Raw genomic sequence first — 23,705 nt, 5'->3', positions numbered from 1 at the left:
TAAATATAGTGCGTTAACAAAGTGTACTAAGGGATAGATGTCAGTTATACAGGTACGCCAAGATAACACGAAGCAGACGATGCGACGACACGACGGCAAGATGAAAAGAAAGGAAGGAAGACAAAAGAAGAGGGACTTTGCATACAATAATGGTTATTCTAGTGAGATGAATACAGAGTCGTATTGAACCTGAGACTTTTGAAAGCAACCGGTCAATAGATACAGCAAGGACACTTAATGAAGAGTGTGCCAAACTAAACGCTAAATACCAGTATACCACCAGATGTGTTATACAGTAGTAGCCTACTAGTACCATTCTCGTTTCTTTCTCATTATAATTGGTATATTCATTCGCCTGCATAACTAGAATAGCGTGATGTAACTGAGGTCGTTGCCATCTAGTAACAAGGGCGTTACTTAACATTGTTAATTTGTTATTGTATTTTATTGATAAAGTTTGTTACAGTGCATAATTTGCGGCTGCATTGAATAATTAGAATTGAGAATACCTAATTGCCTATATTAAAATATGAATAATAATTATTATATATCTATACATAAGTACAAATTAATAAAATTGGAGTGTCTGTTTGTAATATTAAAATAACTGCTTTTTACTAAATTCATATTTATGTAATAAAGGTACATTTTAATCCAGCTAATGTCTCAACCGATCTGTACCGATTTTGACGTGACTTTCACTGGCAGATAGCTGACGTTTATATCTTTTAAAGATACAGATGACTTAATTGTCTAAAGCGTATGCTGTAACTACCTTTAAGAGGAATTATCTAATACATAAAATTCTCGTGTCGCGGTGTTTGTAGTTAAACTCCTCCGAAACGGATTGACCGATTCTCATGAAATTTTGTATTTTTTATCCCCCTAAATGTTAAGGATAGTCCAACCCTAAAATTTTTTTTAATTTTAGATAAATTATTTATTTTTTATTTTATTATGATTTGGCGTTGAAAAATACATACAACCCAAATTTTCACCCTTCTACCACCAACCCCTATTTTTAAATAGCGTTTAGTGGCAAGACAACGTTTGCCGAGTCAGCTAGTCAGTATATATATATTTAACACCTTGGCATATAACTGATTGTATTTTTTTTAAACATGTAATTCTGTTGGTAGTTCTTACTAAATAAGCAAAAATATAAATAGACGTTTGGGGAACAGGATGTATAGTTCCTTATCCATCATTGAAAAGGGAGGATCTTCCGATCAAACGGGTGTTGTGTGTCGTGGGCTACCGGCCCCCAACGATTGTTGTCGGGTTCTTGTATATATACTCAATCGCTCTGATAACTTATCGCGATGTAGGATACGTCAGTTTTCTTATTTTGTATGTCGCGAGATAGAAACCGCCACAGATGTATTAAAGAGTAACTTAGACTACTTTTATTTTAGATTTTTTATTTTATTTTATAACTCTATGAATTGAATAAACATTGTTAAATTCCACGCGGATGAAGTCAAGTCGCGGATCAATTTTTACTCCAATCCTCACGAAATATTCACTTATAACCCCCACAGCTGCATTTTTTCCATGCCGCTATAATGACACCTTACAGCAGCCAAATATGCATTCCACCTATAAAATTCATCTACAAGTACAACACGCGGCTTTGTTTATCTTAATGACTTAGTAGAACGGCAATTTCAGCGGTCGTGATCGATGGCGTTGTAGGCCTTAGATGGAACGCGCCTGTATAACGTCAATTGTCACCTTTACTAACTTTGACTGACGTGTATATTTTAATCTTTGTTTGCCAACATTCGTTAAAAGGGTTATGGTTATTACATCGCTACGATAAAAGTTAAATAAAATTAGTATATCAAATCCGAACACATTTAAAAATAATATATAAGTTCGTAGATAGACTCATTAAAATGTTGAAAGCTGTGATACTTATAGGTGGACCTCAAAAAGGTAAATTTTTAAATTTGAATAGTTAGACGTCACCGGCTTTTATCAATCTGATATGAATTCCAAGGCGTGGATATTATATTATATGCCTATTATTATGAAAAGAACTGTGCCAAAATTCATATTTTTGAACAGAAAACGCTAAAATAACTAGATATTTGTTAAATTTTTATTGTTACAATAAACTTCATGCTATAAGCTTGCGTTTACAATTATTTATAACTTTTCCATAAAAGAGATTCAAGAAAGAAAAAAAAAACAAAATTTCCAAAGAATTCGTTAGTTTGAAATCTCAGTAGATTATGCAGAATAGGTGACTGATATTTTTTTTTTTTAATATAGTAACGGTTGAGCACTTGCTAATTCTCACCTTAATGTGCATTCTTAATCCGTGTTAACTTCACAATAACTATAATTAATCAATTAATTAAAACTGCTGTATATTTGTAATGTCGATTTAAGTGTGTATTGCACTTACAAACATACTGCGTAAATCTATTTTTGACTTAACTGAAAAATCTGTTAAGAATGAGTAATATTTATATATTTTATTTTTTCCAGGCACAAGGTTTCGTCCTCTCTCGCTAGATACTCCAAAGCCACTTTTTCCAATAGCTGGTTTGCCACTAATACAGCATCACATAGCAGCATGCACAAAACTTGCAGATTGTAAGGAGATTCTCATCATTGGCTCCTACACCACAACAACAATGGCGCCTTTTATCAGTGAGATGCAGAAAGAATACCATGTTATAATAAGGTAGAATATTTACTTGTGTATACTATTTAATGTACACCAATAAGGTTTTATACCAACAGTTAAATGAAAATTCAACAAGAGACTGCCCTATCTCTAAATCAGTGATCTCCAGACAATCCTAGGTATAGGAGCAAAAGCTTATAATTTCTGTTTTGTTAATATTAATTAGCTTTATAATTTAATATGATGGCATCAATGTGTCTTCTTATATTGTTATTAAGAAATGTAAAAAAATTAAAATCTATACTATCTAATTTACTAATTATTACTTCTAACGTCTAATTTGTCAAGAGGTATTTACGCTAGCTTCTTAGATGTGTTTGGTGCTTCAAAAATTCTTGCCTTTAACCTTTTCTTTATAATTTCTCTTTTTTTTTGAAACCCAAAAGTATTGAATCAAACCAACAATCTCTTGCTTTATTATACCCATACCTATATAATATAATTGTAATGATACCATATTTGTTTTACAGATATCTACAAGAGTTTACTCCCCTTGGGACTGGAGGAGGTCTCTACCATTTCCGAGATCAAATCAGAGCGGGAAATCCCACTGCCTTCTTTCTGCTTAATGGTGATGTTTGTGCCGACTTTCCTCTTAAAAAACTGTGGGAATTCCATGAAGAAAGGCCTAATGCTTTGGTAATTTTATTATTGCTATTTATGAAGGTAGGGTACAGGATATACCCTGTTCAAAATCTGGATTAGCCTGTCTGGGTTATTACCTCGACCTTACAAAAGATCACAGCTAAATGCTGCTCTCAAGTTTTGTTGGGTTCCTGTGGTGAGTAAGTTAGAGAGCAAGGTTAAATTTTAATTAATCAATAATTTAATTGATTAATAATAATAAGCGATGTCGCGCCCTGCTATGACGATGAGGGCACCGTTGGATTTTAGTGAGTAGTCTGAGTTGGCCAGGAGTCATACACTCCAGCCGGCCTCGTCGGCAGGGTGCGTAAAACATGTTCCCAGCGAAAAAAAAGGGTCGGTCTGGTTGGGTGTCAAAACAAGGTTTAATTTTAATTAATTAAAAATTTACATTAAATATGTACCAATGTTTCTAGTCAAGAATTTAGATTTTATCACTAACTAAAAAAGCGCTTTCTAAACATTTTCAACTAACAAGGAGAGGGCACGAGGTAGGAAACGGACTTTAAGACTTGGCGTAGTGCTAGAATACTACAAGACGGAAATATTTTGAGGAGTGAACGCTCTAGTGGTGCTCCACTAAAGTGTTTACACCTTTTCCGTAGAACGGTCAGTATTTTTTGACAAAAAGGCTTTTAAAAATTATTTTTTGACGTAGCTGTCAAAAAATTCTTACATAACAATTGAGGAAAGAAATGTTAAAGGCGTTTTTCAGACAATTTTTCTAATATGTGAAACTGTATATACTGTAATAACATCAATTACTATGTTTTAGGTAACAATAATGGGAACAGAAGCAACTCGACAGCAGTCGGTGCACTACGGTTGCATGGTTCGTGAACCAACTACTAAATCTGTAACACACTATGTTGAAAAACCTAGTAGCTATATATCAACACTTATCAATTGCGGAGTGTATGTGTGTTCATTGCAAGTGTTCCACACGATGGCTGATGCGTTTCAACGGAAGCAGGATGGGTTTTATAGGTAAGAAGTTTTTATATAAATAAAGTTTTAAATTATATAAAAACTTTGACATGACATGAAATATATGAGAAATGTTCATATATAATCATATAAGACACATTTCAGTAATGTTAGCTGTTGCTTGTGTTTTGATAAAAAAAAAACATCAATATTTTAATGTATAATTCTAGTGGTAACGGTCATGGCAGTCCCCACCCCGGTTATATGTCGTGGGAACAAGATGTATTGGCACCCCTTGCTGGCACTAACAAGTTGTATGCAAATCAGGTTAATATCACTGTTAGTTAAAACTGTTATCTTATAAATGTTTGTTTGTCAAGCTGGTTTAAAGGATCGTATTTATAATAACTATGCTCTACGTCAGGTCCTCTGTAATAATAATAAATAATTACCTATTCATAGTTTAGATTATTTCAACGAAGCTAAAGAATAACATTTTTAGACTCATTTTTTAATGATAATAACTATTAAACACCAAGATAAGCAACATTACAAGAGAAAAAATTGTAATAATAATAAAAACAACAAAAGGAGGCCTTATCGATTATTAAATACATAAAAGAAATATGAATTTAGTCCTAAAATATTCAAAAGATTACAAGATTTACATTGTGTTGTTAGTTTTTGTTTTGTAATGTACTTTGCTTTAATTGTATTTATCTAAAACTTGTATTGAGATAATATTTTTTTGTAAATCATTAGCAAACTTCAAATAGTATGTAAAACATTAATTCCTCTTTTTTCGGAGTTTACTCCTTAACAAAAAATATAAAGCTTATGGTATAAAAATGTGGAGAGTGAAATTGTGTGAAATAATAGCTCTGAGCAGTGATACTGAAATCTGGCCTAAGAGTGACGTTTTACCACCCAACGTTTCTTGCGAGAGCGATATAAATATATTTTTAAATAAATAATCGTATTCGTACTTAAGGAGTGAACTCCAGTCGCGTGTCGGAACAGACACACACTTTGGACACACATTTTTTTTTAAATTACTAACACTGGACTATTTTGTCCGCAATAAATCATCATCATTATTCTTATTATCATTATTACAAGAGTTATATACATATCCCTAGGTATCAAATTGGTGGTCACAAGTGAAAACTGCGGGGTCAGCGATATACGCCAACCGTCATTACTTGGAACTCTACCGAGAAAGATTAACCCACTCTCCTTGCAATATTATACCGGATGTGTTCATACATCCCACTGCTGTTGTCGACAGTAGCGCTGTGGTATGTAATAGTATGATTTTTATCAAATATTTTACTGTATTATTGTGTTATTGGTTTACATTTGGTCTGTTTCAAACCGTAAAACGATCTAGAAGATTACAGTACATATTTTATTGAGAGGTCTACCAATGTTGTATTATTTTTCTATGTAATTGAAGTCGGTTTTTTTCCGTTAATGAGCAATCACAATTATTAACTCTATGTAGTTCAACACTTTTAAGTCACATATCTGTATATTGTACATATCACGTATCTATGAATTGTATAATGTATCGTATATAAAGATCATGATGATTATTATTGTTACATAGATCGGTCCAAACGTGTCTATCGGCGCTGGAGTGATAGTGAAGGCAGGAGTGAGAATCAAGGAGTCAATCGTACTGAACAACGCGACTATACGGGAACATGCGCTTGTCATGTATTCCGTTGGTGAGTTACTTTATAATATAATTTAGTTTTATACAACTTGGTCGACAAACAAGCGTACGGCTCACCTGATGGTAAACGATGACCGCTTATAGACGCCTAAAAAAATTGAAGCATCGGAAGCGTTTTGCCGCCCCTATCCGCCTCTTCCCTCTGGTCACCTTACTCACCAACAGGATTTCAACACTGCTTGAAAGCAGTACCATTTGGGCTGATTATGAGCTGGAAATTTCCTGATGTGCCTTACCTCATTTGAAGTATTATTAAGTATTTATTGTTTACCAAGGAAATGACAACAGAAAAGTTATAATATAAAGGTAAAAACACAGCAGGAAATATCTTGGACAAAATTTGGATCGGCTCGATTGGTGAAGCACCTATAGGTGCTTACTTATAGAAGATCACAGATAAATAATATCTACTGCATATATTTGGTATGTAAATAAATAAACGCTTCACAACCAACAGCGCCCTGTAGAATTAATGTACATATATATTTGCCTGTAGCCTGTACCCTGTCTTGAGCTAATAATAAATTTATCTTCCGTTACTTGGCTTGTCTGGGTTGTCTTTCGTTACTTGGGAAGCCATGTGTTAAAGGCTGTGGTGTCCAATGGAGTATAAATAAATAAAAGATAAAAATAAATAATACTGCACAATTAGTATTATTTATTTATTTATTTATTTACTCTTTATTGTACACCACAATATGCAAATACAAAATAATAATAATACAGACAACTTAAGAATGTGTAGTACAAGAGGCGGTCTTATGGCTAGTTAGCCATTTCTTCCAGACAACCCGAAATAGGATTGAATACTATTTATTTGAGGATCGGGTAGGTGGTGCAGTTATATTGTAATAAACTTACATACAAATATGTACACATTAATACTTACAAGCAATACATATATATATACATTTGATTAATATAATAAAATAAACTAATAAATATAACAACAGTATCTCATAGCAGTTACAATCAATTTCGCCATAAATAAAAAAAAATAATAAAAATTAATAAATAAATAAATTTAATTGGAATCGCTCTCAGTATTAAGGTAATGTATTTTAACTAATCTTTTGAACGATGGGAGTGATTTGGCTTCTTTGATACATAATGGTAGTATTATGTTCCTGTGGTGAGTAAAGTACAGAGCTTTTGGGCAGGGTCGAGGATAGGATCGACAAGAAAGAAAGAACACACAAAGAAACTAGCGCCATCTAGCGGCAACTATTGAAACCACACAAAGACAGCGATAGCTTGAAACTCTCTACTCAATACTAGATGGCGTTAGAGGAACTACCGTGGAACTATATGGAAGTATAATCTCGAAAACCGGGTACATGCGCGAACTTTCCAGAATGGTCTGGGCCTCGTGTCGGCCGATATAAATAGCCGCAGGTAGGCGAGCGAGTTCAGTTCAGTTTGAGCGATCTTCGAGGTGACTTCAAAGTGAAAACTAGTGATCAAGAGTGGTACCAGCGAAACCTACGACATTGGCTACGACATAGGACATTGTTAGTGCTTAGTATTTCAGCCTAGTGCTTTGTGTTGGCACGTTACCCTAACACGTAACAACTGGTGTCAGAAGTGGGATTTGGAGATGCCATTAACTCCGAGAGAAGACTTCAAGGACTTCAAGGGCGTCAGGACCTAGGCACAACGAACTGCGGAGGCCACACCTACTGGGGTCCAAGCTCCGCCCACCGTGGACCAAGCCCCGCCCACTGCCCCGTCTATCATGCCCCGCCCACTGACCACGCCCCTCTGGCCCCGCCTACTCGGACGCAGGCCCCGCCCACTCGGACGCAGGCCCCGCCCACTCGGACGCAGGCCCCGCCCTCTAGGGCTCAGGCCCCGCCCACTTTGTCTCAAGCCCCGCCCACTTTGTCTCAAGCCCCGCCCACTGGATCCGGCCACCTTACCACGCCCACCAGCGGCACCATAGCTTCTACAGACTCTCAAGTGGCTCTTCAATTAGGAAGTTTAATTAAATTAATGGAGCTGCAAAGGGTTGAAATTCGTGCTTTGCAATAATCGCAAGAGCAAACAAGTTTCAAATTGCAAGAATCACAAGAGCAACAAAAGGCTGAAATTCGTGGTGCTTTGCAAGAATTACAAGAGCAAACAAGTTTCAAATTGCAAGAATCACAAGAGCAACAAAAGGCTGAAATTCGTGGTGCTTTGCAAGAATTACAAGAGCAAACAAATTTCAAATTGCAAGAATCACAAACGCAACAAAAGGCTGAAATTCGTGGTGCTTTGCAAGAATTACAAGAGCAAACAAGTTTAAAATTGCAAGAATTACAAAAGCAACAAAAAGAACTCCAAGAAGTGTGCAGAATTTTGAACATGCATAAGACGAGGACCACCGCGTACCATCCACAGTCTGATGGAATGGTTGAGAGATTTAACCAGACCCTTGAGAGACATTTGGCGAAATTGGTAGACGACAGACAAAAGGATTGGGACAAGTATACCACTCTTTCTTCTGTCGTACCGAACCGCCGAGCATGAGAGCATAAAAGCTACCCGGCGTATGTCAATTACGGTAGAGAATTACGAATACCAGTAGACCTATTGACTGGAGGGTCACCGGAGGAACCAAATACCGTACAAGACTATGTCAGCGATTTAAGGGAAAAATTGCACTATATACACGCCTTGGTTCGGGAAAATGGGTTACAGTCAAGCGAGAACATGAAAACCAGATACGACCGGAAATCGAACACGAGCGGCTTCAAGGAAGGGTCACTGGTGTGGCTGCATAACCCAACCCGCCGGAAAGGGAAATCTCCAAAGTTGCAGACCAAGTGGGACGGCCCATACAAAGTAGTTACTCGACTGAATGATGTGACTTACAGGATTCAAAAGCAACCTAAAAGGAAATTTAAAGTGGTACACATAGACCGTTTGGCGCGTTACCATGGCAGTAACAACGATGCTCGGGTCGAGCATCTCTAAGAGGGGAGTGGTGTTACGAACACACAATGAAACTACCGCCATCTAGCGGTAACCATTGAAACCACACAAAGACAGCGATAGCATGAAACTCTCTACTCAATACTAGATGGCGTTAGAGGAACTACTGTGGAACAATATAGAAGTATAGTCTCGAAAACCGGGTACATGCACGAACTTTCCAGAATGGTCTGGGCCTCGTGTCGGCCGATATAAATAGCCGCAGGTAGGCGAGCGAGTTCAGTTCAGTTTGAGCGATCTTCGAGGCGACTTCAAAGTGAAAACTAGTGATCAAGAGTGGTACCAGCGAAACCTACGACATTGGCTACGACATAGGACATTGTTAGTGCTTAGTGTTTGAACCTAGTGCTTTGTGTTGGTGTCAGCAGGTCTTTCTCTCCAAATCCTTCGAACCCTAACACGTAACAATATGAAGGATAGATGGACCATAGACTTTTTAGACATAATTTTATCAAAAACGATACCTTGTTAATTTCCGAAGTAGAACTTCTTTACGCACGCTTGACTTGGACAGTAAGCTGGCGAATGCGTGATGAGAGCGTTACGACAAGTGTGATCGAGCGAGGCGAACGGAAGTTGAGAGAGTAATACGTTAGTGAAGATAGAAGATAGAGTTACGTTTCGTGTATTACTGTAGGGGCAAGAGAGAGAGAGTGTGAGAGAGAGAGGTGCGAGCACACATTTTCTTTCTCTCTTTCTCTCATATATACATCATATAGTAGATGGAGCTAAAGAAGTTTTACTTCAGTCGTGTGGTCTAAAGAACAATCGTTTTTTTTTTTTTTTTACTGATGGTATAGACCAAATTATTTCTAAAGATAGAAAATTGACAAGTTTTTTAGATAAATACATACGTTACCATTAATACACATATGTTGCAGTTTAGGATTAGTGTATCAAATATATTTCAGATAACAAACTTTATTTCCTTCCAGTTGGTCAAGACGCTTCAGTAGGCGAGTGGTCTCGTGTCGAAGGGACTCCTTCAGATCCAGACCCCAATAAACCCTTCGCTAAAATGGACAATACTCCGCTTTTCAACAACGATGGGAGGCTCAACCCTTCTATCACAATATTAGGTTAGAATTATTGTATTGTTTTTTTTTTTTTAAGTATTTGTTTTTTTTTTTCCTGGAGAGATCTTTAGTCAACAGTTGGTGACAGTTGTAACATTACATAAAAAAATCACGTTTTTTGTTAATATAGGAGGTAATTTTTAAAATTTGGTAATCACCATTAAATTTGTAATATTGGGACTGTTGGAAACAATTTTATCAAATCAAGTGTAACATAATATAAATTCAAATCGGTTATCAACCCGCTTGCTCAGCGTGGTGACTATGGGCAACACACATGAGTTCACATCATTTTTGGCGCGAACTTGTGGAGGCCTATGTCCAGCAGTAGACTGCAATAGGACTGGAATGATGATGATGATGATGATGATGATGATGATGATGATGATGATGATGATGATGATATAAATTCCTTAAACACAATTTGAAGTTTGTTCCTATAAAAAAAAATCCTTTTTATAATTATTGAAATATTTAGGTAGTATAAGTGGAAATGAGAAAAAATGGAGATGAATTGTTTTGAAAATTACCTTCTATTATCAATGTGAGGCTCAAATATTTAATTATAATTAACCGCCTTCAAAAAAAGATAAGGTTCTCAATTAGACTGTATTTTTATATGGAAGTACCGATTTTGATCAATCTTTTTTTCAATCGAATGCCGGTGCTTGTCGGTTGGTCCCATTTAAATTTAAGCGATATCTGACGGATGGTTTTTGAATAATACCCTAATATTTTATTACTATACTAATCGGTAAACTGAAGTCGTTTTTTTTTTTTGAAAATAATAAAAATTATTTTTACGTAAAATATTAATTATTTTCCAGGTGCAAGCGTAGTGGTACCGCCCGAGACGATACTTCTGAACTCAATTGTCTTACCACACAAACATCTCACGAGGAGTTTCAAACACGAAATTATTTTATAGTACAGAAATATTATTAAATCAATTACTTGATAGTGTTTATGTATACTTATAATGTATTTACGTTAAGAAAATAGTGACTCATTTTTGTCACTTAGCCTAGCCACGCCCCTTGATTAATATATATAGTTAGTAAGTAGTGGTTAATAGCGAAGGTGGACTTATCACTAGAAGAGATCTCTTGCTATCAACCAATCGTTATGAGAGTGTCATATAGCGGGATAGACAGTGCATAAATAACAGCGTAAAAACGTAATGAGGACAAAATAAATATAAAATAAAAATACAATATCGATTAGTATTGGCATTCCGCATTACTGGGTACCCGGCTGACCCACCGAGGCTTACAACGTTAATCAATATACAAGTAAATTAAAAATATTGAATTTTGCGCGCGTGTGTATGTATGTGTGTGTGCTCGTGTGATTGTGTGCATATATAAAAAACCCTGCTTTCAGGCTAGGAGAAGATTAAATAAGCAATGAAGAAAATGGGAATTTAAAAGGTAGATATTATAGTAATTAGTACCATGTTATAAGAAACACCATAAACATTGTCTATGTAAGTTAGTGACAATAGAAGTTTTGTTACCACTTCAGATAAATTTGAATGTCGTGTTCATATAACGCAATGCTTGAAGACAAAAGTCTTCGAGCAATGCGTCCTGCCTGTGCTAACATATGGAGCCGAGACGTGGACACTGACGAAGGGACTGCTCCACAAGTTTAAAGTCGCTCAACGTGCAATGGAACGGGCTATGCTTGGGGTCTCTCTCAAAGATAGGATTAGAAATGAGACTGTCCGCGAGAGAACGAAAGTAACCGACATAGCCCACAGAATTAGCAAGTTGAAGTGGCAGTGGGCTGGTCATCTGTCTCACATGACCGATGGTCGTTGGAGCAGACGGGTCCTGGAGTGGAGACTGCGTCTTGGCAAACGCAGTGTGGGACGTCCTCCGGCCCGTTCTTTTTTTTTTTTTTTTTCTCTATACCTCCGACATGGGGGTCGGAGCCTGTGCTAATCTACTCATTCATACCAGTTCTCGCATCTATGCCTCTCGCACTTTCATTCTTCATACTAGTTCTTTCTTTCATTCTGTCCACATTCACACACTGGGTGGATTCCCATCAAATCTATTGCTTACTTCTACTATATTACTTAAACTAATAAACACTTGGGAAATGAGTGGGGTTTAGGTATAATGAATTTATTTACAGGCTTTTTTTTTTCTTGTATATACATGTTACATACTTTCCTTAATTCTATTTTACTTTTATTCTATATTACAGGGGTTGTACAATACTAGGTTCTCTTAAATACTATTTTTACTTCTTAGGAGAAATTTAACTAATTTTACATATAGAAGCTATTTTAATTTCTTACTATTATTCCTACTTACATGTCTTAATTGCTTATGTTATGCTTAATATACTATTATATTGAGAAAACATAATATTGCTAAGTCTTATTTCTTATATTTACAGCTTTAACTAGTTTTATACAATACTGTAGGAACAATTCTCTGGTTAACTTATTTTTAATTATTTCGCACAAGTTCTCTTCTTTTAAATGTACGCCTGTTTGGTTTTCTAAACGTAGCCTCTCGTAGGCAAATGTTGGACACTCCAGGAGGACGTGGAGGACGGACTCGGAGCATCCAGGGTCGCAGACGCACGACGGACTCTCCTTACACTTGAAGCGGTACAAGTATTCGGAGAATCCGCCATGCCCCGTCAACGCCTGGGTGACAAACCAGTCCACCCCTATTTTGCTCGTGATTCTGTATGCGGCTATCGCGTCAGGGAAGAACACCCTGGTGACACCAGCCGTTTCGCCGGCACGATACTGCTGGTTCCATTCATCAAGCGATTGCATGCGAATGCTCCGCCTGATGAACGAAACCGGGCAGCTGTCGTAGTCAAAAGCGCGTTTAGACTTCAGCGCAGCCCCTTTGGCCAGATGGTCGGCACGCTCATTGCCCTCTAGCCCTGCGTGGGCTTTGATCCAGAACAAACTAACACGTTTGTCCCGGAGCAGAGCCCTTCGCAGGTGTCCCCGCGCTTCAACGGCCAGGGGATGGGGGGCTACCGGGTTCTCCAGCGTGAGCAGTGCCGACAAGGAGTCGGAGTAAATCCCGACTGATCCAGCCAAGGTGTCTGCGGCCATCCGTGCCGCCCGACATATCGCCAAGAGTTCCGCCTGGTCGACCGTACAATGATATTTATTTTTATTTTATTTATTTATTTCCGTATTTACACAACATATTCAAGTAACAAGTGACAAAAAAGGAACAATCAATTTCTAGGTTTAATTTGAAAGCAATTACTATTTTGATCTCTACTTCTCCTAGCTAGGTAGCTGAGCTATCTGTATTAAGGAGAAGAGATTTGCCTCCCAAGAATTCTACAATTTTTACTTTTCATTAGTTTGCCACGAGTTGTTCAGAGTTCAAAGTTACATTATAGATTATAAAGTTACATTACATTCTACAAAAGATAACATACATAATTTTTAATATTAAGTAGGTTAAGAGTGAAATAATAAAAAACAAAAAACAAACAAAAAAAAAAATGAAATAAAATAGTAATTTTGTAACAGATATGTCTGCATGATTTCAACTAAGAGTTACCAATATGTATTTGTGTGTGCGTGTATGTAAGTGTGTGTTGGTATATGTTTTGTTGTGTGGTTGTGTTGGTGTGTATGTTTGTGTTTCTGTGTATATTTGTGTGTGTGCAAGTATGCTGATATGTCTTTTATCAGGAAATTTGGTGGATGCACTACATGGTGACCGAATTAAGCAATCAGTTTGAGGAGTTCTTCAGTTTCGTCATAAGTTTTAGAAAGAAGAAAGGAACGGACGGTTCTTTTGCAAGTTGCATAGGGTAAGGAATAGATAGGTAATTTTATATTTAGTTTATTATACAGATATGGCCCGAGAAAATAATTAAATCGTTTTGTGAAGGCATAATTCGACTGTGGGATAGTACATATCTTGTCTTTTCGTCGTTTTCGGATCGGAATAAAGGGAGTCTTTCTGTGTTGCATAAGAATAGTCTGTAAAATATAGTGCTGTCTGACGTTGAGAACATTCCATGTTTTGTAAAGTTCTGTAGTTGGGTAAATAATAGGCTTAAATGTGGCTACCTTCAATATTGCTCTGTGGGCTATTTCCAGCGGTTTTATTGCGGAAGAAGCAACGCCACCCCAACATGCAATGCAGTAGGTAATAATTGTTTGACATAAGGCATAATAGACAATAGGACGGCAAAGCAAGCTTGAGGGTTTTGGTTTCGGCGGCGCCGGCCCATAAGCGAAAGCTGAAGATATTAAAAGCGTGCTCGCTGTTGGCGGTGAACTGTTCTTGGTCCGCCAGGCGCTTGAACTCGAGGTCGATATGAGAGGCGGGGTGCGGAGACCGCAGAGCCGAGGACATCCGCTCCACCTCTCGATCCCCTATCACCCGCTGGGGGACCCCCCGTCTCGCCTCGTACAGATTCGCGGCTTCGCGGACGCGGAGGTCCAGGGGGAGTATCCCAGCGAGCAACAATGCGGAGTTCAGAGAGGTGGTTCGGTATGCCCTGCAAAGCTTCTGCGCGAAGCCCCGCTGGACCACGTTCAGCTGCTTGCGAATACCGAGCTTGTCCACGGCCGGCGCCCAGACGGCAGCCGCATACAAGATCACGGGCTCAACCACCGCCCTGTAAATAGTGCGGATTACTTCAGGATGGAGACCCCAGCTGGCCTTAGCTGCACGGGCCAGCTGGTGGTAAAAGGCGAGCGCGCGCCTGCAGACGTTCGCGACGTGGGCGTTGAAGGTCAATTTGTGGTCTATGACGACCCCTAGCAGCTTGATCTCGCTCGCCAGGACAATGTCGACCCCGCCCATGTGAAGACGCGGGGTGTCATACTTCAGCTTGCGCGTCACAACCATAGCGTTTGTCTTGTGGGGCGCAAACCGAAGTTTATTAGATGCTCCCCACGCTCTGACACGTTCGAGGGCGGCATTGGCCCGACGTTCGATCTCGAGGGCCGTCTTGCCCTCGAACACCAACACCACATCATCGGCGAACGCCTGCGCGTAATCGCCTTTGGCCTCCAACTCCTGAAGTAGTGGATCCAGGAGCAAGTTCCACAAAATCGGCCCACCGATAGATCCCTGCACGCAGGCCTTCCCGGTGTCTCTTATGTGCTCCTCCCCCAGGTACCTCACTCTGGCACGTCTGTCGCTCAAGTAGCTGCCCAAGAGCTGCCGAATGTTTTCGGGGCACCTTTCCTCAGCCAACCTTACCCTTATTTTAGGCCACCAAGCGTTGTCGAAGGCGCCCTCTATATCCAGCGAGATCAATACAACTATCTTTTTTTCCTCTAACTTGTTTCTAATATACTTCACTAGGGTATAGAGGGCGTCCTCGGTGCTCCGCTGGGGCATGAAGCCGAATTGGCGAGTACTAAGGTTGGGCAGCAAGTGGTACTTTAACCTGGCGACCAGCATTTTCTCCAATATCTTCCTAAGCACCGGAAGGAGACCGATTGGACGATACGATCTTGGTGTTGTGTAATCAGTCTTCCCCGGTTTTCGGAGGAACTTCACCGTCGCCTCCTTCCAGGGCCTAGGAAAACATCGGAGCTCGAGGCACCTGTTGAAGACGCACAAAAAGAGGTCCGGGTCCGATTGGATCGCGTGCAGACATACATCGGCAGTAAAACCGTCCGCACCTGGAGCCTTCTTCGGGTCAAAGGACCGACTGGCCAACTTCATCTCTATGTGAGTGAAGGGAGGGTCAGTTTGGCCCGAAGAAGTCTCGATGTCAGTCCGCCCGGCCAAGACCCTCACCCGGCGGTGCTCTTCGGAGTCATCCTCTTCGGAGTCCTACGGGTAGAAGGTCTCAGCCAAGAGTCGGGCTGAGCCCCTGGCATCTAACCCTATATTGTTCACCACCAGCGGTGGGTCAACGTCCCTCCTGGAGGTCCTGCCGAGGACCCTGTATATTCCTCCCCACAAGGACTCCCCATCCTGGCGTTCGCAGAAGGCGACCCAGCTGCGCGTCTGCGCGTGCCTTACCTCGGTCGCGTACCTTTCCTTCGCCTCCAGGTACTCTCCCACAACCTTGCGACGCCTAACCGGCGCCGCGCATCTGATCCTACCTTTCTTGGTGGCCACCTCGCGCTTAAGCACTGCCAACCCCTCGTTCCACCACGGCATCGAAAGGACCTCCCTGTGTTTTATTGGTGGTAGAGTTTTTGTGCAAGTTTTTTCTATTATATTGTTTAGTTGGATTATTACGGAATCTAATTGTGCTTGTGTCTGTATGTTTTTAATTGTCTATTGTGAAGTGTTCTTGCGTTTTAATTTGACCCAGTTTCTCACGAAACTGGGCCCAATTCGTGAAGTTTTGTGAAGTATTTCCTGGTTGTGTATCTGATGGTGTTTGTGTTAGTGTGTTTTGTGTTAATAAGGAAGGTGATGGCGTTGTGGTCCGAGTTGGTCAGGTCTTCGCGCACGCGCCAGCCGTCCACCAAGCCAAGCAGGTCAGACGATACAGCAGTTATATCAATATAACTGCTGTACCTTTCGCCGCCCCGGATAGTGTCGAAGGTGGGGGTTTCCCCTTGGTTCAGGAGGCAGAGACCGAGGTCCTCCAGGAACCCGTGCAGTTCTTCGCCGCGGCGATCTGTCACGGGACTACCCCACCAGACGCATTTGGCATTGGAGTCGCCCCCAATAACAATACTCCGACCCCCCGTCTCGCGCTGCACCCGGCGCAGATGTGCCAGGTACAAGTCCATCGGCAGGTTAGGCTCAAAGTAAAATGAGACCAGGATGATCTCCCAGCTGCGAACTCGGATCCCCACCACAGAGATGTTATTCATGGTGAGTTTCGGGTACTGTGTGATGTGAAGGTCCGCGTCAAATACGATGACTGCGGCCTTGACAGTCCCACTTCCATCGTCCGCACACTGGAAGACTCTGATCCCACTCTGACTCTTCACACGCCTTATGCCGCCGACGTATGGCTCCTGTACCAAAGCAATCCGCGTACGCAGGCTAGAGGCTTCGATCAGGAAGTCGGAGTATGCCAACTTACTGCGCTGGAGGTTTGCCTGGAGGATGTTGAGAGCCACTGCGTTCACCGGCCTGTCCTTAGCAATATGCTATGGACGAGCGGGCGAGGTCATCCCACTTTCTCCTGACGGGACAGTCGTCGCTGAAGGCATTATGCTCTGTCCTTTCTGACCTAGCTTTTTGACAGTTCCGGCAGGAGGGTGGGGACCCCGACAGCCAGCCCGGGCACTCCGACCGCATGTGCGGCTCGCCGCAGTGGCTGCATAGATCAACCGGGTCCTTACAGAACTTTCGCCCGTGGCCAAATCCCAGGCACCGTGTGCATTGGACGAGTGGTGACTGGTCCTCCGCTCTCACCCTCTGGAGGTCGATATGAACCGACCCTTTGCCAGTTATCCTCCTCCAGAGGGTGGGCGATGTACTGAGCACGATGTGGGCCACGTGCGGGTTCCTGAGCCTTCTACGATATTTTATTTGTAGTCGGTCATCCCCGGGGCCAAGGCCATCAAATATGCCCCGATTCTGATTCCTCAGGGCTTTAATTACGTCTTCGTCTTTGAGTGATATCAGGACGCCTCTGAGGATCAGAAGCGGGTCTCTGTTCATAATGTCCTCGACCTTGAGGCCCGTTCCCTCTTTACCCATTCTCTCTTTGGCCTTTTTTCTTTCCTCGGCAGACTCGAACCCCATAATGATCTTCCTATCTTTTGCCTTTCTGACCTTTCAACTTTAACCCACCCCTCTTTGGCATCGATTGCCGTTCTAACTCTTTGGAGCACCTCCTCCCCCGACTCCGTTTCGTCTTTCGAGGTAACGACGACCGAATGTAGGACTGTACGTCCCGGCAACACTGCCGGACCCCTTGGCGTGGAACCAGTCGCCGCCACACTCGCGTATGATCTTTGCTCAAAGGCCACCCGTCTATTGATCTGCTCCTGCAAATCGCGAAGCCGCTGCCCATTTTCGTGCAGGAGGCGAGTGTGCTCTTCCAGCGTTTGACTCGCGAGAGGTCTAGGGCCGCCGCGGAAGCGAGGCCGGCTTGCTTGAGCGCCGGCCCCTCCCCCGCAGCGGTCCCCTCGGCCTCGTGAGCCCTTAGCCCCTCGAGCTCCGCCTCACTGCTCCTAAGCAGGCCATACAAGCGGCTCAAAGCGTTCTCGAGATCATGCTTTATATTGCGTTTTAAATTTTTTGAGGTGGTTAAGGCCGCCGTGCCGAGTTGCACCCACTCGTCGCCTTCTTCCAACCTGGACTTCGTCCCTCTGTCCTCAATAAGTTGGCGGGGCAGTCGGTGAGGACTGTGGAGCACAACTTCCTTCGGTGACCCCGAATCCCCCACCTTAAACCCCCGCCTTAAGTTTACTCGATGTGGGCGTGAACCTTTTGACAGGGCTCGTCCGTGTCAGGGGGCCCGAGGCTGATCCGTCAGTCGTCTTTTTCTCAGGTGTATTGGCCTGAGCCAGTTTGGCTTTGTTCTGGGGTGGGGTGCGTATGCCAAACATGTCGGAGGCGCGTCAAATAATAATATAAATAATTTAAAATAAATATAGACAAATAAAAAATATAAATAAAAGAAATGTCGAAATTTATAATTCCCGCAATAGCGGTTGTTAAAGACGGAAATTGTTCCTACACGTATTGTATAACAGGCCGATGTGCCTGAGTCCTAATCTTATCTTATTCTAACTTAAAACTAACAAAAAGTAGAGAAAACTCTACTCTTTGTGTGCGACTCTACGTAGAGTCTCAAGTCCCGGTCAAAGAGATAGCCCTAGAGGAGGGACAGTCGGTAGTCAAAACCGCGTCGCTCTACGACCAGCGGTTCCCGAGATATCTTATCTTCTAATTTCGTTCTTAAACGGCCCTAAAGACCCGAACTACTTCTTTAAAAAACAGAAATTCGATATTTCGGGAACCGCTGATCGCAGAAACCCGTGCGACGGCTCTCCGTGCTGGTCTCCAGCTGCTCCGTCCACTCCCGGTCCAAGAAACAGGATCGGGATGTTGACTCTACGTAGAGCCGCTTTGTGCCTCTAGCCACAGGTCTCAACTCGACAATAACACTATAGAAAACCCCGAGTTGATGTGATTAAAATCAACGGAGTTATGGCTATTTTAAGTTTTTTAAAATGGCGACCAATATGGCCGCCACGAAAATTAAAATTGCCCGATTCGGCCCCCGTTACTCGAAATGACCCGTGTTTGGTATCAGGTGATAGGGCTTCTTATGATCTACAAAACTAGACTAAAAAGAAAATTTTAAAACCAACCCCCGATTTTTGGGGGTGGAAAAACTACTATTTTAACGCTTAAATTACAATTAAAATTACAAAAAATGGTACAAAAATTCTATAAAAAATTGAGGCAACTATTTTAACTTATATCTAACTTATAAAATTACTTCTGACGATATCCAACCGCGGGGAGCACCCCCTCGTGCTCACCCTTAACTTCAAAAATTTGTAACATAAAAACTACTAATCCAAAAATTATGAAATTTTGTATATACGTAGGCCTAATTGAGACAATTAAAATTTAATAAATTTTTGGGGGGGGTCGTCGCTTTCCTTTTTGAATAAAATTTAAATGAAAAGCGACGTAATTTTCAAAATTGAATATCTTCAAAAGTACTTATCTTTTTGGGGTGCTGAAAACGCCGTTGCAATCACCTCGCCGCGTCGCGTCGTTTGTTGTGTAGCACGTCTCCCTCGCACCTCGGGAAGTAGGAGCACGTGGAAACGTGATACTTGTTTTTTTGCTTATTTCTCAGCGCTCAAGCGCGACAAAAATCCAGAACAGGTGTCAAATGAAAGGTCTCAATAAGACCTTTCTGATGGTACATAAAAACCTATATGTCGTCGCTTTAGTTTCCGCGGCGTTCACGTTACAACTTTTTGAAGGTGGCTAATTTGGACGAGCCCGTTGGACCGATGATCTGCGTAAGATTGCCGGTGTAGGCTGGATGAGGATTGCGGAAAACCGGAATGTTTGGCGCAAACTTGGGGAGGCCTATGTCCAGCAGTGGACTGCAATAGGCTGAGCTGACTGACTGCTGACTGTTCATATAACCAGTTGATGTAAGTCTTTCAGACAGGCAGGAATTTACTAGGATTTAATTGTTTAATGAACGTGGCTAAGTTTAGTGATAGAGGTGAGTCATTTTTTTAACGCAAATAAACTTTGATAAACACACAAATAAATACACAAACTGTTTATATGAATTCTATGTAAGTTGTTGGGTTTTAAATGCTTTAATGGCAGATTATGAAACTTAAGTTCGGTTAAAGCTCTTTTTACCTATGCTTAAGGCTATTAGTTAATCATTCATACTTTCTATTTTAAATTAGGTTTCAAAAGCACTTTTGAATCGTCATTTTGTGATTTCTCGTTAAAAAAAGCTAAAAACATTGACCTCAAAAATTATCAATGATGTTCTGTTGATAATCTACATCTTTATGAAAAAAGGTTATACATAAAAAAAATACATTTTTTAAATTGGTTGATTTCAAGATTAGTGTAAAAACTGTCTTCTAAAGTTTAAAAAAATATAATAAGGATTTCTTTTCATTACTAATACCTGTTTGGCTTTCGAACTTTTTGATCAGATCTGCTGTTAATATGTTCAAAATAGTTGTATAAGCTGTAGTGTAATTGAAAAATGTGTATAATAAATATTAACAATAATTGACGCTATTTTTTTACAATATTATAATTTAATTAATCAAAGATTGTATGTTTTTAAAATATATTTTAACGCTTTTGTATGTATGCGTTGTAAGTTATAGCCCAAGTAGCCAAACATTTACTTGGGACACGTTAGTTAAAGCTGATACATAATAGTGTCCGCATTATAAAAATAAACTTATAAATATATATATATATTATTATAAGTTTATTTTAATAATATATATATATTTATAAGTTTATTTTTATATTAAAATCAACATGATAATATTATCATGTTGATTTTCCTATTACAATTTATTCCATTTAATTTATTGACATCGGAAATATAAAAATTATTCTTTTTATATATATTTTTTGAGAAATGAGTGTAGATTTATTTGTATTATATTTTGAAATATATTTTTTACAATAAAATAATTAATCGTTGTAATTTTGTTTGCTGTTTAAATAACTAAATAAAATTAATGACTATAGTGTTGAACTATAATATAAATCAATATTATCTATTTTACTATTTCAAATAGCAAACGAATATCACTTACAATGACACTAACGACATAACCTATAAAGACGTTTATCGTTTCAAGAATTTTTATGTCGTGAAATAAAATACATCGAAGTTAGTATTATATAAATAGTCTCATTTTTGAGCAGGCTTAAAATTTCAGCATTAATTGCTGATTTTTTGACAGCTTACTTTGACTCATATTTGAAGCACATGTCAAAACGCGTATCATGTATGTTGTATGTTTTTTAAGCTCTAAGTGACATTGGTGAAATCATCTGCATGCACTCTTATAGTATCATTGAAAGCTATTAAACCAAAAATGTTTGTTTAAAAAAAAGTTTCTTTTGTAATGTTTATAATGTTAAAAAATTGTATAATAAACTTGCATTAATAATGTGATTTGTATATTTTGTACGATAATAAAATTAAATAGCACATAATTTGTTTTATTACATTAATTTGCTCAGTTTCTAACTATCCGACTAGGGCAGCACCTCATGCTTATAGAATATCGTACCAAAATAATACTGTTTTCAAGTAGTGTTGTGTTCCTATGGTGAGTAAGGTGGCCAGAGCTTCTGGGGAAGGTCAGGTGTAGGGTCGGTAATGTGCTTGCGACGCTTCTGGTGTTGCATGCGTTTATAGGCTACGTTAACCATTTACCACCAGGCGACTGTACGCTTGTTTGCCACCCCAGTGGTGTTAAAAAGATATAATTGTCGTTTTTATTTTAATATCGTCTAATTATCTTAGAGGAGTGACATTTTCATTATGGATATAAGACGTATTCACTTAGGTATTTTTTTATTTATAAATTCGAGATATAAAAAATACTAAGATCTTATTTTTTACATAATTCTATATGAGTTTTTTTTTTCAATATAATTTTGAGAATAAAATGTACTTTCAAAAAAAAAATAATCATATGTGTAATGACAAAAGACACCATACTATTAATAAATTCAAATAATATATCACACACATACACATCAGCCTATTGCAGTCCACTGCTGGACGTAGGCTTCCACAAGAAGAGTGGGGCTGTCGGGATTATATATAATATAATAAAGGCCGAAATTTTTGGCGCGTACTCATGAGTTTTGCCCATAGTCACCACGCTGGGCAGGCGGGTTGGTGACCGTAGTGTTGGCTTTATTGCACCGTAGACATTTCTACCCGTCTTCGTTCTGTGCATTTCAAAGCCAGCAGTTGGATGGTTATCCCGCTATCTGTCATCTTCACCAGTTTCACGATGGTAATGAAACTTTGTTATCCCTTAGTCGCCTCTTACGACACCCACGGGAAGAGAAAGGGTGGCTATATTCTAAACTGCCGTAAGTCACACAGTAAGCAAATAATCTGATCAACCTAATTTTCGTATTTTAATAAAAAAATGAACAATTTAATAGAAATAAAAGATGGGTAAAAGTACTAATACCCTTCGCTAGACTATGAATAAAATGAAGAAAGTAATCGAGAAATTGTCGTAATTAAATTGTGGACAAAGGTCTTATCTTGAAAAATATTCTACTTACGCGGTAGACTGAATTACACCTACTTAAAGGCTCACTCTAACTACGAGAGGAAATATAATTATACCTACTAATTTATTTACTTATTGTACAGTAAGATTAGGGTTTACTTATCATTAAATCTGATGTTGATATTGTACAAAAAATTGTACCTATACTACTAACATTAGCTAGAGTTTACTGGAATTACTTTACAGGAATTACTGTTACCGGCGAATTTAAAAATTCTTTTCATAATATAGTCCATTTACCTAGGAAGGCTAAAGAATATCCCGAGTAGAAATTTTTCGTCTTCCTTAGAAGGACCGGACCAGGCATGTCTGATCAGGACTAGATAAGGCATGTAACGCAGATGATTTGTCTGGACCTGATCAGGATGAAATGAGATTCCCTGATCGGGTCCAGATCAGGAAATCTCATCTCATCCTGATCAGCCGGTTTGGTGCGGTCCTTTTAAAAAACAGGAATGTATATTCTTGAAAAAATTGTTTAAGTAAAAAAAGCGAATTGATATTATAAATATGTTACTTAACATAATTCACCGGTCACCAACCCGCCTGCCCAGCGTGGTGACTATGGGCAAAACACATGAGAGTTCACGTTATTTTTGGCGTAAACTTGTTGAGGTCTATGTCCAGCAGTGGACTGTATAGGCTGTAATGATTAACATAATTATTATGATATTTATTTCCGTTTATGTTTTCCAATATGTTATTTATTTATGTTTTTACTTTAAATATTAGTTATTTTTATTTATTTTTATGTTATTAATTAATTATTATTATTAATTAAATTTTATTCATTAACTTCTAATAATTAACTACTAATTAACTATTTCCTATTACTTACGACTGCTCCACTGTGTATAAATGGACTTCCTCCTAGACTGTCCTGATAACTGTATATATATATATATATATATATATATA

At 39.4% G+C, this 23,705-nt stretch overlaps 1 protein-coding gene across 1 annotated transcript; it reads left to right on the top strand.

The window, feature by feature from the left end:
• The first annotated feature begins 1,898 nt into the window (after nt 1-1,898).
• On the top strand, nt 1,899-11,059 carry LOC123665622 (mannose-1-phosphate guanyltransferase alpha). Its single transcript, XM_045599897.1, is given in 9 exon segments — nt 1,899-1,938; nt 2,497-2,695; nt 3,169-3,337; nt 4,119-4,354; nt 4,501-4,597; nt 5,410-5,568; nt 5,880-6,000; nt 9,920-10,063; nt 10,888-11,059. Coding segments are annotated over 9 exon segments (1,266 nt in total). The 3' UTR covers nt 10,989-11,059.
• The last annotated feature ends 12,646 nt before the right edge of the window (nt 11,060-23,705 follow it).

The sequence above is a fragment of the Melitaea cinxia genome, chromosome 24 (genome assembly GCF_905220565.1).
Source record: "Melitaea cinxia chromosome 24, ilMelCinx1.1, whole genome shotgun sequence".
Taxonomy (NCBI): Eukaryota; Metazoa; Arthropoda; class Insecta; order Lepidoptera; family Nymphalidae; genus Melitaea; species Melitaea cinxia.
The sequence above is the reverse complement of the archived record's forward strand: the minus strand, read 5'-3'. Positions and strand labels throughout refer to the sequence as shown.